We start from the raw sequence: 14,356 nt of genomic DNA on the forward strand, positions 1-14,356 counted from the left end.
CACGAAGTCATCTATACAGTTCGTTGCTTGCTAAAGCCGATACGTGTTTCTTTCGATGCAAGATGTAATAAATCGTAAGAGAATATTTTCATTCCGATAAACGATTGGATACACGTGTCGCAAACAGTCGCCGAGGCAAGAATCATGTATGATTTATTAACGAAAAATACAATCGTCGAAGAAAGAAAAAAAAGAACGAATCTGTAGACACATCCTCTGCTCACCTTCTCTTTTAATGATCCACCGTTGACGAAACGGGCACACTTCGTCTCAGTTTCTAATCATCGACGATCCACTGAAAACTTCCTTTCACAGAATCTCACAGACTGTACGTATTCTTAATAATTCCACTGTTCGTTTTCCAAAAATAGTTGAGGAAACGTGAAAAAGTATCTCGAAATCAGTAAACTAGACGGACCCGTACGTACACGGCCATTTTCAGTAGCCACACGGACATAACACATCGCACCGTACCACGCCTGGAAGTGACGTAACCAATCGGCAAGTGTGCCTGTATTCTGCGAGAGGCTCTCTAACTTGCAAAACATACAAATGCATCATAAATGCATTTAAAAAAAAAAGTTTCACCTCCTCGTATATTCTGCTAGTTGTGTAGGCGCACGGCAATAGGATTGTGTAAATTGTCGATTGCTGGTTAGGAATTAACTACTGTTATTGAAAATACCAATACAAATAAATCGTGGTTTAAATAACACACATCCTTTGAGAATTTTAACAAGAATATATGTAATTAAATTTTTCTTTCCATGTTAAATGTATAAAGCAAAATGATTTTGCACACCGAGACAAAGTTTAAAATGCACGTTATATTCTCTCGCGTGCACCTAAGAAAATTGACTGTCCATTATTAAGTTACAGAGCATTGATTTCGCGACATGCTCATGCTGTTACCTCTGCAGAAACCTTCTAACTGTATGATCTTGTTAAGTACTGTCGTAAAACACGGTTACATTTCGTAACAACGTAAAAATTTCGTGAATTTAGTCTTTGTATTGTTGGAATTAAAAAACGTAGGAAATTAATAATAAAATGATAATTCTAATGTTATACCTTCTGGCTACGAAACAACCGGATAACAGAGTAGGTAGTGACATATCTATACTAATAACATAAATGTCTTTTTTTAAGAGAAACTGCGGAGAATTAAAAAGAGAAATATTTTAATTGAAAGGATAATTGAAAACTTGGATATAGTAATTCAATTTTGCTTGTTCAAGACTACCAACGTGATGCACATTAGTTACTAGTTTTAAGGTAGGAAGTAATGGGAAGAAATTGTGAACATCAGAGCTGATCAGCTGCTACCAGTGCTACACTGACTGAACTACATATAATCATTTAATATATTTTAAAAGAATGTGCAATCGCTACGAGAACCAAGTGCCTGTGTTATTACATATCTTATGCTTGCGAAATCATTAGAATTATATTGTAGTACCGAATGTCGTAGACGAAAAGTTACGAAAACTTTTCCGTTGCAATTAGTCAGGGTTTGACTTCCTTACTTCCTACTCACGTTTATTTGAATGCAGTGGTTTGATAAAAGTTTGTCTAACACATAATTCATTTTTGTTAGAAATCATAATCTTCGTGTATTTAAACTAGAATGTGTAAGTACTACGAACTATTTGATTAGTTGCTTGAAATCTTATTCACTGCACCACATAACCAATATAGAATTTGAAGATCAATCAGTCCAAAAAATAAAAAGAAGTTTCATCTAAGAAATTAATATTATTCTGATTGGGTATTTCTTTTTATCGTTTTAGTTTGATTTTTTCTAATAAGATAACAAAATGTCTGGAAAAGAACGAGGCGTGATGAAACTGATTTGGAAACATTTTGTTGCTTCTCTGAAGCCAAATTTTAATCGTCCCAAATTAATAGGCACCGATTATTTTGGTACAAAGTATTACGAAGTACAGGTTACAAGTACCTCTGTACGAAAAAAACCGTCTCGTTATTTCACACCTGTAAATGAAGATGATCACGAACAGGAAATACCTGCAGAATGGGAATCATGGCTAAGATACCGTAGAACAGAACCGCCGACGATAGAAGAAATAGAAACCAATTATCAAATAGCAAAGCTTAAAAAAGAAAATGCTGCAAAGATAGCGGCGAAATTTGCGAATTCTAAGTCAGAAACACCACAGTTGCTTAATGCAAAAAAGGGACAACAGTCATTTCCTACATACGAAGAGTACAAAAATGATTGAGTAAATTATAAAATAAAACCTACACACTGAAAATGTAGAAACAAAACAACATTAGAGTAAAAAAAAAAACGAGAAATACTTTTAAGTAGTAGATTAATTGAATCTAATTATACATGTATGAAATTAACTCATTACACATTAAAAATCAATGAAATGTCTAGTAAATATGTACAAATTTTATTATGTGTACTTGAATTATGATGTATAATTTATGTTTTTATTGTTTGTATGAAGTATAGTCTATATGTAAAACAATCTATTATTTCCTACAATTCTATACATATACATTTAGGTATTCTGTTCTGTACGTCATCAATCGTGCCTTATCTAACGCGAAGAGAAACCAGGATTGAAACCGAGTATAAATGGAATATTCTCTTCTTCCGGAACTTCGACAATTTTGTTAACACAATCTTACGCTTTCTGTTAAAGTCTTTTTTGATGTTTTTTCTTAAAAGTTCTATTTGAATTTAATGAGATCATGCATTTAATACGTATTATTCTAAGAAAACAAAAAATTAATTCAGATAAATAGATCAATTTTAAACTTGGATACATTGGTGTCAAAATTAAACTCCAAGTCTGCACTTTTTAACGAAAAGACGGACTATAATTCCAAAAGTTTGTAAGAAGCAGTACTTCGGGTGCGTTGAACCACGAAACATCAGTCAACAGCAGATACAAATTCTTTCACTTGAAAGAAGTTGAAACAATTCGATACACAAAAAGTGTATGTTGTACGATCAACCTGAAAAATCGCTATTGTCGAATAGAGCTTGATCATATAATTCTCCCTTCACCAATCGTCCACCAAAATAGCGACCGTTCAAAGAATCCCTCGCGCGTTCCGCTTCTGAAATAATGAACGATCCCATGTAATCACTTGTTAAAAATTTGACAACTTGAAGGAGAAGTTTATAAGAACTGAATAATAATATACCGCTCATTTGCGAGAATTCGACGAAAATCTTCACGATAACTTCTGCATCTTCATCGTCCTCAGATTGCCGCTCATTATAAATAATAACTCTTTCTACAACACCGAATTTCGAGCATTCGTCCTGAATCTCTTCCTGTAAACTTTCATCGACATCTTCGGGTGCTACCATGTTTCGCAGAATGACAACCCGTGATTCAACTTTCCGCATAAGTTTCTGCATGACGAGATGACGCGCGCTTTGCCCTTTGATCGACATGTTCTCCTGTTGTTGCAGTGTTTGCGGTTCCGTTTCCTCCAATAACTTTTTCTGCAGTTCCTCCTGTTGTTTCTGATGAGCCGCTTGTTCTTGTGCCCGTCTCATTATATCGGAATTCGTTGTGGTCGTGACCGGTATCTAATGATCGTACAGATTTCAATTGTTTCGACGTTCGTTCGCGTTGTACGTAATCCAGAAAAATAGAAGTGAATTAATCAAATGAAAGAAAACTTACAACTGGAGTTCCCACTATTGTAGGCGCGACGACAGCTGGTGGTGGTATGACAACCGGTTGACCGGGTATAGGTTGAATAATTGCTGGTGGTCGAGTTAAAGTTTGTGGTATAGCTATACCAGGTGGAGGAATAACTGGTGCTACTGTTGCTATAGTCGGCGGTGCCATCATTGTCGCCGGGGCAAGAGTAGGCCTCACGATACCAGGCAAGGCTGCGTACATATTGATATTAGATAAATAGTAAATATCTATTATATAACTATAATAATCTTCTTTGTAAGTTTTTATATACCTTGATTGAGTATCGGGGGAGCAGCAGCACCGAGTTTGGTCAACCCTAGAGCTACGGCATTACTAGCTACCGCATCCATTGCTTGAATTTTTGCAGTTGCTGCAGCCGCTGCAACTGCAGCTGCGGTAGGCATCATACTGGTTCCACTCGGTGGACCCATAAGAGCATTCGGTGGAGTGATAGCTCTGCCTACTCGCAAGTATTGACCGCCCAAATCGAACAAATTCATTGACGCGATAGCTTCCAATGCAGCTTGCATTGTTTCATATTCAATGAAACCATAACCTTTATGACGGTGGGGTGAGCTACCTTGTGCTAATTTGCAATACGTAATAGGACCAAATGCTTCGAATACTGATTTAATATCATCCTCGGTCAAATCTTGATGAATAGACGCGATGTAAATGCGATTATAATGTTTACTTTCTTCGGTAATTTCATCTATTACAGATTGAGCTTGGGGCATGTTCGATGGACGCCCCACAACCTGAAAAAAAAACACACCGATTTAGGAAAGATATTTTCAACGTTATAGGTATTTACACGAAAGTCAGTTAAAGGTATAGCTATAAATCTAAATTATCAACTTAATATTTTGAGAAGTTAATCTATGAAAATATGGAATGGAAAGACTAAATCATAAAGGAATAGTACCCTGTGCTAGAATAATTAAATAATTTTCGGAATAAAATATACTGCATTTTATATGAATACCTTCTTATAATCATTGAACACATGCAATATGATAAAATTATTTTCAAATGCCTTAAGACATCGCAAGTATCATTCTACTAGGAATATTTAAAAGATCTATGAAAAAGCGTTTGTGAAGGTTTTTTTTTTAAAGAAGGAATTAAGAAAGATTTTGATCGAAGTGCATTCTGTGAACGATGCAGTTCGATCAAAAAGAATATTATATTGGATAAGGCTAAATAAAAATTTGCCGACCTCCGGCGGGATGATAGGATTGCTGGGGGACAGGAAATTCGTTATATAGGTACGTCCCGCTACCTTGATGTTACGTCCACCAATCATGACACCATTCATCTGTTCCAAAGCAAGTTGTGCCGCTTCAGGTATCTCGTATTCGACGAACGCAAATCCTTTGTGCTTCTGAGTAACAGGATCCCACGACATGTTGATTGATTTTATAGGACCAAAAGGCAAGAAAGCTTGCCTAATCGTGTCCTCTTTCAATTCGAAACTGATGCTGCCCACATATACCCTGTCGTACAGGAATATTATTTCAGCTAACAACTTCCCTCAACTATTAGAATAACTTTCTCATTTTATTTGTAGCAATTATCAAAATATTTACTATTTTCTCCAATTGTCGATTCTATAGAATACGAAAGAGAACTATTGACGATACTTTCTGCACGTTGAACGTGCGTTAAAAGAAATTTGTTTTCACCATAACAATTTTTCTGTGCCGAATCCCTTGTACAAGAATATTTTTTTTTATCAGCTTGTCGTTAGTTGGAAAGAAGTAACAGAAAATGCTAAATACTAGCTCCGCGTTTATACAGTTTTAAAAAATGATAGAAAAAGAAAAAGTCGCGATTAATGAAATATTTTGCGTAACTCAAGAGTTAAATTACGAATAAAAAACATTTCAGAGTACAAGAGTTGAAGATTATCTTCCGACTTAAAATGCTGAGTCTCGAGGATGAAATTTGGAGGGCTAAGACAAAGAACAAACAAACCTGCACATGAGGGCGAGAGCCTGCTGTCTCTGCACCTGATTCCGTTGACTAGCCATTTGCTGTAACACAAAGGACCATAGGCCTTCTATTGATATCCCTCCCCCTTACATACACCAGTCTCGTTCATCTCAAAAATCCCCCAAGCTCTTTTACCATTCCACCTTCTTCGCTCAACTCCTCTTCGCTTAATTTTCAACATTATCAAAAATGAGTAATCAATCTGAGGACAGACTAAAGCGTAATGTCTAAAGCGGAGTAACTATGATGGAATAAACACTACGAGGAGAACAAATCAGCCCTTATGTAGTCTGGGTTATGAAAGAAATATATTACAACAACAAACGAAGAACAGTTGAGCTCGGAAGTATATATCGATCATATAAATTTGTTTTAATATCGTCCAGAGATTCATGCACAAAAACTTGTCCTCCTTCGCGCTGGTACAGCTCTGCTCCCGCCGACTATTATTCTCAAGATATCTAACCTTCTCTTACAGTAGTAACTCAGGGAAACGTTTAGGAGAGTTTGATCGTAAGGCGGTTTCATATTGTTTCTATCTTGATTTGGTTGACACTAACCTGCACATTAGCAATAAAACTTGCTGCCGCATGACCAACTTATTCTTCTGCGGGGAGAAAAAATCAACCGATCAGAGTTAGGTTCCAGTGTTCGTTTTTGAGATTTCTGTTATATTTTTGTCACTTTACTCGCTCGTCATAACGAACACAGGATTTGAAAATGTTTATACTAATGGTTTAAAATTACTCGGCGGGGCGAGCTAAATTGCAAGGACAAACGTTAATTTAAAGCACTAAGTGCATACATTTGAAATTACATCTTTTTTTGGTATTATTGGCAAAGAGCTAAATAGAGGAAGCGACATATAAAATATAGTTTTTATAAATGACACTTTTTGAGACAAAAAAGAACCCCAAAATTGTAATATATAATTTCGTAAGAGTATACATTAAATCCATTGTGCATTCTTAAAGAGACGTAACATTCGATTACAAAATTTTTAATATACGAGTACCATTTTTTCAACACTTCTCGCCCGTTTGAATAGTACAGATGAAATTTATTCATTCGAATGTTTTAATGCTTGATACACTAATAACAATATTAGAGCATAATGATAATAGAACGAAAAAGTGCTAAATTTAAAAGTTTTTATGAATGTACAATGGAATGGAAAATGTATGTTAGGCGAGTAAAGTTTGTTAGCTTTATGTTTGAAAGTTACCTGTTGTTGATGCGCGAGAGTTTGTTTCATTAAAACCATTTTGATGCTTTGTTCCATTGCATATTTCTTTGCTCTATTTACTGTATCCTGCTGTTCAGACGTAACTTTTGGAAGACCTGCACCTAGAATGCCAGGTAACGTAAGATATTTAGCTCCAGGTCCTGTAACAAAATAAGTACAGTATTTAAAAGCAAAGCTTATAATAACCAAAGGAAATTATACAATCGGCGTCTTGTCAGATCTTATCAGCTACTTGTCCACTAGATTTTTATCAACCCTCAATATAACTTAAATTGGAGTGACTAACATGTTAATTGTCACAATTATTATATACATCATTCGTAATTTCATTTTAAGAATTATGTAATACTATGGTACTTCTTACCCGCAACAACTTGTCCGATTTGATTAAGATCATATATAGGGCCTGGCAAGAACTCTGATGCATTTCCTACGAAGAAAGTTAGTATTAGATAAACTTGCAACATTAGAACTAATATCATTTAGTACTTCTATCATATACGTTTTTTTTCTCATTTTTTCATTATGACAGAGATACTAAAATGACATAATTTTGAAGGGAATACAATTTTTGTTTCCGAACTTTTTCTTCGAATCTTTGGTACAATTAAATAGAATTCGAAATATTCGCGTTAGTAATTTTCAATTGGAATATCATTCGCTGTGCGGATATATCGCACAATAGTATGAAATATAACTTTCATGAAGTGCCACAGCAATTTTTTAACTTAAAACGAGATGAAAAAAGTAACGACGTCGTGCAGCAGTTCCCACGGTAGAACCGTCCTCCGAACTGTAAGTTCAAAGAAATTAAAATAGTCAGGAATAATAATATTACATTTTAATAATACGAGGCACTATGTATAAAACATACATTATACATAGTACACGTGTATGTACATATCAAGGAAAAAGTGGAATTTCCTTCTTTTCCTGCACGCCATTATTGTAAAAATTCGTTTGAATATTAAAATTTAAAAGGGATCACTGCGTCCGAATACATTATTATACTTTCATTTGAACTTTATTTTACTGTTTATGCTATTAGCCTCAAAAAAAAAAAATTAAGACTACCGACAACTAGATTAGGTTTCGTACGATCATAACCAATTTGGTCTGCTAGTCTCTGAAACAGAAATCAGAACACGTTGAAACGCTTCGTTTTCTCTTTTACGACTTTTTGCACTTTCACGAATTATTATTGTTAACTTTGTTCGATCATTCGATTAACGGCTAACCGTGTTCTGGGCTGAGCAATGATGGTTGTGCGCAAACTATCCGAGATTGAGGCGACGCACAAATCTGTAAGCACAAAGCAAAGGAGAATACTCTCAGTGCATTTTCTGCGCCATTTTCTTACAGTTTGCCTTTTCCAACCTACCACGCAATTAGCCCTAACACTTTCTATGCAGCAATGGCGATCCTAATAGACAAGAAATCTAACGCGATCGATCGTCGGAAACATATGTTTCGTCGTCTTGCACGCCCGTCCATAATAAAGTCCTGTTAAATTACAGTGAGCTCATCTTCTTTAGTAAAAAAAAAAAGAAAAAGTCTTACCTCGTGCTTATATAATATAAATACAAATATGAATTTCACTTGAGAATATCTTGACAGATACACATATCGCCATTGCCTATCCTATTTATAAGCCTCTTCCAGAATGTACAATATTATATTTCGAACTCATACAACAAATTAGCAATGTAGAATACATTCTACACGACTTGTTTTAACAGAATCACTGATACATAAATTGAAGCTTATAATTAGGATGGAAGAAGACTACCCTAAAATGCTGACCTATCTAAAATACGCATCATATTTGGTACTCGACAATAGATGCTGTGTCAGTGGAGTTTGCAAAACTCTGATTTGTTCTGTTCAACGAATGTAGCGTTCTCTTTCTTTGTTTGGCGCACGCTCATGATCACAGCTCAGTCGTAGGCCACAGATTCTGTACTGTCTCTCCGCTGTAACATCTCAGAACAGAAGGACAACCATACATTAGTTTTATTGAGGGCCAACGATCACCTATTACCCTAGCCTACCAAAATATATTCTGAAACTGTGATAGACCTCTCAACACTTATAGTTTGCCAGCAGTTTAATAGAAAGCTAGCACCTGATTGTCCTAAATAAATAGTATATGTTTTTCTTCATCAGTTTCCTTTGTTTAAAATTATATTACGCTTGCTGTTGCTTCTGTGTTCACCGTCTTTTCCACTTGTAAGCTTAACCGTACGATTTGTTAGAGATTAGGGGGATACAGTTATTTGGTTGCATTAGCAATGTACCTTCAACTCTAGGTTTCTTGTTAGGTGGCTCCGCATTGTTCTGGGACATTGGTGCCTAAAAAAAAACATTAAATATATTTATATTCAATAATTAAAATGATATTTAATAGTTTCTTATGCCTTCAATTATTCTTGCTGATCATTATAAACCGAATAATAATGGATTCTTTAAATATTAAAAATAACAAAAATCATTTACTATATTTATTTTACTGGCACTCACATATTTTTAGGAAAACTTAATCCTTTGGTTTATGATTTTTTTTTTAATCTGTGCGAGCCAGAATTGAATTTATTGTTAATACTTTGCAAAAAGAGAAAAGAATTCTATGTTCATTGTAATTGTGCACTTACTCTAAAGGTTAAACATCCATAAAAGCAAAATGGTATTTCATTTTATAGACAAGGAAAATTATTAAATAGTATTTAATATGTATTAACTTCACTTTGCAATCTTCAACACGAGTCTGATTTGTTCTTTCAAGGCCAAGGGTTAATAGCGAAGCCTTCATTTACGAAGTATACATTACAAGAATTCATATTAAACTCCACGATAAAGTCAGTAATATTATTGTTTCAATTATTTGTAATATTACATTCATTCACTTCTAATTGGTTAATAATTTATGCTTGTTAAACATATTACAGAAAATCTTGTCACTGTGTACATGTAATTTATTAAATCGTTCGAGTAGAAGTCGTTCGAATACGTTACAAGCATTTCCAACCGCCATCATGATCCATAAAAGTTTGTTGCTTTCACCATTTCGGCGTTTGTTATAAAAGTAATGATAAATGTTAACTTACCATTGCCATTGCTCCGTTCATTATCCCCTGCAGTCCAATAAAACAAGATCAATTTAAACGTCTATTAAACGTCCTTTATTAAGGAAATAGGAAATAATTTCACGACAAGTAACTTACATCCAAAGCGACCTGAAGCTTGCCTTCACGGAAGTGCTATAAGTACCTCTCGTACCTCTACACCCTCTAACAATAACGTTACTTTATCATATGTGTATATGCAGTATCCAGAAAGACAGAAAACATATGACACACCTCATTTCGCTTGAAATAAAAAAATATCTATTTTAACATTTTTAAATCGTTTCTTTAATAGTACTATTACTATGTTTTCTCCTTTCATTGAACCATTCTACCTTGGTCGTAATTTGACTACAGTAGTACCAGTAGTACGATTACGATAGCCAAAAAACACATGTTCGAGGGCTAGAATATCTTGTTAATCTTTTATATCGTGTCCCTTTTTAATTAAGGGCTTAATCACGATGAATTCCAATGATTTTGACATTAGATTAATTAATGAGGAAAAGGTAGGTGCTATTAATGTAATTACTCGTTATTGTATTTCGTATGAATGATATATTTGCGGCTTTATTTATGTCACGTTTAATCGTAGACGTGGCGTGTTTTTGAATTTCATAAAATTTAATATGTTGCCGGAAATATTATTCAGAGCATAAATATTTCGAATTACATTTTAGGGAAAAGGTATTTTTGCTACGGGTCCTTTTAAAGTTGGGGACGTAATATTGAAAGAGAAACCTATAGTTTCATGTCAGCTCTCTTGGAATTTAGATTATGGATATTTAGCTTGTGACAATTGTTTGAAACCTTTGGAAACTGCCGAAGAAAATGTACACAGATTGACAGGGAATAAAATGATATTTTTACCTCATGCAGAATGCTGTGAAACAAAAACAGAATTAATTACACAATGTTCCGAATGTGACACAAAATATTGTAGCATTGAATGCCAAAATGAAGCTTATTTAAGGCAATATTTAGCAATTTATAACATATTCTAACAATAAAGTAATGTTATTTATGTATGATTTATTTGCATTTTAGGTACCATAAAACATTATGCTTGAGAGAAAAACATGAATCTCATCCTCTTGTGCAATTAAATGAAACTTGGAAGAATATGCATTATCCACCAGAAACAGGAACAATAATGTTATTTGCCAGAATGGTAGCTCTTGTTAATCAAGCCAATAATAAAGATGATATTCTTTCCATATTTTCCAAGTTTTGTCATTCTAACTTTTGTACAGATGACAATATACATCAAGTTAAATGCAAGCTAATGGAAGAAAAATTTATTGGTCAATTTAATATACTCAGACAAATGATGCAAAAAGCATTGAATACAGAATTTACATCTCATGTATGTGTTACAAATGTACATTAAAAAAAATTTTATACAGTAATATATATTGTAAAAAATTTTAATTTGCAGTGGTTCACTCCACATGGATTTAAAAATCTGATAGCCTTGGTAGGTACAAATGCTCAGGGCATTGGTACTAGTGCATTCAGTCGTTGGGTAAAAAATGTGTCTGCATTAGACTTACCAAGAGAAGAAAGAATTGATGTTGATAAATTAATAGATCGTATTTATGACGAAATGGAAGAAGGTAAGTCTGTTAGAAAAGTACAATTAAAATTTGTCAACATAAGCTTTTTTTTATTTTATTAGTGCTTTTATGTGTTTAGAGGTTGGATCTTTCTTAAATAACGAAGGTACTGGTCTGTATGTTCTTCAATCAGCATTGAATCATAGTTGTGTACCAAATGCAGTTGTAGAATTTCCTTTCTCGAATAACGTATTGGTTGTCAGAGCGATACGTGACATTCAACCTGAGGAGGAAATATGTATAAGTTATCTTGACGAATGTGACTTAGAAAGAAGTAGACATTCTAGACAAAAAACTTTAAGCTTGCTATATATGTTCACTTGTCGCTGTGATAAATGTATGTCTCAAGTCGATGATCCGGATTTAACATCGGAAAAGTATCATTACTAATAATTTGTATTTGCTCGTAGTACATACAATGTAATGTTAATGATTCATTATATCATCAAGACGGAAATATTGTACATATAATAAAGGTACATAACTTTTGTATATAAAATTACTTTATTCGCAATCTGTTATATTACAGCGAAATATCGAAACATAAAAAACTACCCGGTGCTCTTGAATTTAATCTATTAGAAGCCGAAATTTAATTATAAGACGATCTGTCCGACACATATGATGTATCATCGGTCTGAAATGAATTCACGCCTTACAAATTAATATATTAAAAGTAATTATTGACATGTTAAAGTGTAATAGCCGATAACAATGCGAAAATGCTTTATTCTGCTAAACATGAACACATTTCAGGTGTTTATGTCATACCTAGTCAAATAACTATCTGAAGTCACATATAACAAAACAGATTAAAATATAAATTGCACAAACTAACAAACCTATTTGATTTCTATAACACAACACTACAACAATGAGGATTCTTGCTCTCCTGTTTTTTTAACACTTTATAAAAGTATCAGTCAACACTTACTAAGTGTATGTCAATGTTAAAATTCCAATTGAATATAAATATCGTCAACCATTTGAAATTACGAATTCATTTTCACCTAAAGTCATAAAATTTGATATATAATATGGTACAGGCATATTAATTATTTGACGTTCTATCAACTTCGTTAATAATACGGCGATATTAGGACCACGGAACTCGCACCTGGAATACATCAGATTATTGGTTCTATAATATTATGAAACATGACAATGTATGACAGTTTTATAAGAAACAGTACTAACGTTGCGCGCATAGTCTCATCCGCTAATTTTGTAGCCACCTCTTCATGCACAAAAGACTTACTGGACCCATTTATAACAAGTAATTCTAAAGTGGCAGGATTGTCTCCGAAGCATTCTTCTGCAAATTTTTTTCGTTGTCTATGCTGAGTAAAATCTATACCGGTGGCTCTGGAAAAGTATACGAAATTATGGAATTGTGAATGCAAATGTTGAATCTGAATAATTTAGAGATATTTAAAATGAATATTACTTTATCTCTGGACTGGTATTTTTGTATTTCACAGTATCATTAATATTTTCATAATTTAATGCTCCTTCTTTTTTTTGCCAACACATTTTGCTTAATGATTTCAGATTTTTGCCCTTTAGATTAATTTGTTCACTTTTGTTATATCCCATACCCGTTACTACTGCGTTTAACACTGTATCTTTAACATTCTGTTTGTTGATAAAAAAATATGTTTGGCCTAAAAATAAAGCAAAAACAATAGGATTTACATTCTGAATCCTACGTCTTCTACGCGTGGCACTTTTTCCTAGTGCATTAAATGAAACATATATAATGCCATTGTGTGCATATGCTTTAACATTCATTTCTATATCTGAAAATTCACAATAGTTTTGCAGGTTTTGTTCAATATTTCTTGGTTTGAAATATTTTAGAGGTTTCACAGAACCTTTTAACGAATACCCATACCACGTTTTTTTGTTACTGTGCCAACTAATGTCTGAAACAATTGAATATCAGTGATAACAAGAACATAATCAAAGAAAAAGAGAAACATTAAATATTACCAATTAATTGTAATGTGATTAAACGATCTTTTAGATTCTTCTCCCTTAATCTTCTTTCCTATTTCAAAGATACACAGAAATAGAAACGAAATGAAGATATATTTAAGTATACATAATTTCAATATATTAGTAAAACACTTACAGTTATAGTTTTCTTCATAAGTTGAACTACATTAGCCGAGGTGAAAGTACTATGACATTTGACTAATTCGGATTTTATATTATGCCAAGACAGTTCAGGAAAAATAGGCATTACCGCTGATTCTAATTCTTCGAATTTGAATCTTTTAATAATAGTGCCTATTTGTTGTTGCACAGATAGAAGTGTTTCTAAAACATTAAGCAATCTTGTTATATATGTATCCACTGTAATTTCTTCGAACGAAATATGATATCTGAGAAACTAACCGACTGGCATTATGCTGAATAAAAGCCACATAAGATTTTGCGGCTGTGTAATTTTAATATTGCACCAAACGCACACAAAATCTTCTTTATGCGTCTATTAAAACGAGACAGCTTGTGGGCCATATGTACATAAACCGTTAACTGCCGTTAACTGATTCCCGCCTAAAACGAATCCCGCGTATTCTATCGGGCGTCTTTGAAACTATAAGTTTTACAGGGATTTACAGTTAGTTGTTAGGTTAGGTTCGACGGGATAAGATGCTATATATACGTATACTTACATAT

At 33.7% G+C, this 14,356-nt stretch overlaps 4 protein-coding genes across 6 annotated transcripts; 2 read left to right on the plus strand and 2 right to left on the minus strand.

Annotated features, from left to right (window-relative positions):
• The first annotated feature begins 1,562 nt into the window (after positions 1–1,562).
• On the plus strand, positions 1,563–2,240 carry LOC107188678 (mimitin, mitochondrial). The gene is made up of 2 exons (XM_015577009.1): positions 1,563–1,631; positions 1,791–2,240. The coding sequence occupies exon 2, from the start codon at positions 1,818–1,820 to the stop codon at positions 2,238–2,240; it is 423 nt and encodes a 140-aa protein (XP_015432495.1). The 5' UTR covers positions 1,563–1,631; positions 1,791–1,817.
• Positions 2,241–2,808: 568 nt separating this feature from the next.
• LOC107188643 (poly(U)-binding-splicing factor half pint) lies at positions 2,809–10,196 on the minus strand. Of its 3 annotated transcripts, none has more exons than XM_015576963.1 (11): positions 10,155–10,196; positions 10,038–10,064; positions 9,231–9,285; positions 7,298–7,363; positions 6,913–7,073; positions 5,670–5,728; positions 4,975–5,188; positions 3,964–4,450; positions 3,672–3,883; positions 3,181–3,574; positions 2,809–3,093 (listed from the first exon to the last, which is right to left on the minus strand). In XM_015576963.1, the coding sequence occupies exons 2-11, from the start codon at positions 10,056–10,058 to the stop codon at positions 2,984–2,986; spliced, it is 1,779 nt and encodes a 592-aa protein (XP_015432449.1). In that variant the 5' UTR covers positions 10,059–10,064; positions 10,155–10,196; the 3' UTR covers positions 2,809–2,983. The 3 variants fall into 3 exon arrangements, with proteins under 3 accessions (XP_015432449.1, XP_015432450.1, XP_015432451.1); XM_015576964.1 differs by lacking the exon at positions 5,670–5,728 and adding an exon at positions 6,248–6,294; XM_015576965.1 differs by lacking the exons at positions 7,298–7,363; positions 9,231–9,285; positions 10,038–10,064; positions 10,155–10,196 and adding an exon at positions 6,248–6,294 and having other exon boundaries at positions 6,913–6,927.
• A 236-nt stretch (positions 10,197–10,432) lies between these two features.
• LOC107188615 (SET and MYND domain-containing protein 5) lies at positions 10,433–12,061 on the plus strand. The gene is made up of 5 exons (XM_015576934.1): positions 10,433–10,564; positions 10,736–11,028; positions 11,103–11,421; positions 11,494–11,671; positions 11,751–12,061. Exons 1-5 carry the CDS (start codon positions 10,520–10,522, stop codon positions 12,059–12,061), a joined length of 1,146 nt encoding a protein of 381 aa, XP_015432420.1. The 5' UTR covers positions 10,433–10,519.
• A 588-nt stretch (positions 12,062–12,649) lies between these two features.
• LOC107188616 lies at positions 12,650–14,200 on the minus strand. The gene is made up of 6 exons (XM_015576935.1): positions 14,072–14,200; positions 13,806–13,993; positions 13,664–13,721; positions 13,119–13,596; positions 12,869–13,036; positions 12,650–12,788 (listed from the first exon to the last, which is right to left on the minus strand). The coding sequence occupies exons 1-6, from the start codon at positions 14,100–14,102 to the stop codon at positions 12,650–12,652; spliced, it is 1,062 nt and encodes a 353-aa protein (XP_015432421.1). The 5' UTR covers positions 14,103–14,200.
• Between the last annotated feature and the right edge of the window lie 156 nt (positions 14,201–14,356).

Source organism: Dufourea novaeangliae, unplaced genomic scaffold, assembly GCF_001272555.1.
Source record: "Dufourea novaeangliae isolate 0120121106 unplaced genomic scaffold, ASM127255v1 scaffold139, whole genome shotgun sequence".
Taxonomy (NCBI): Eukaryota; Metazoa; Arthropoda; class Insecta; order Hymenoptera; family Halictidae; genus Dufourea; species Dufourea novaeangliae.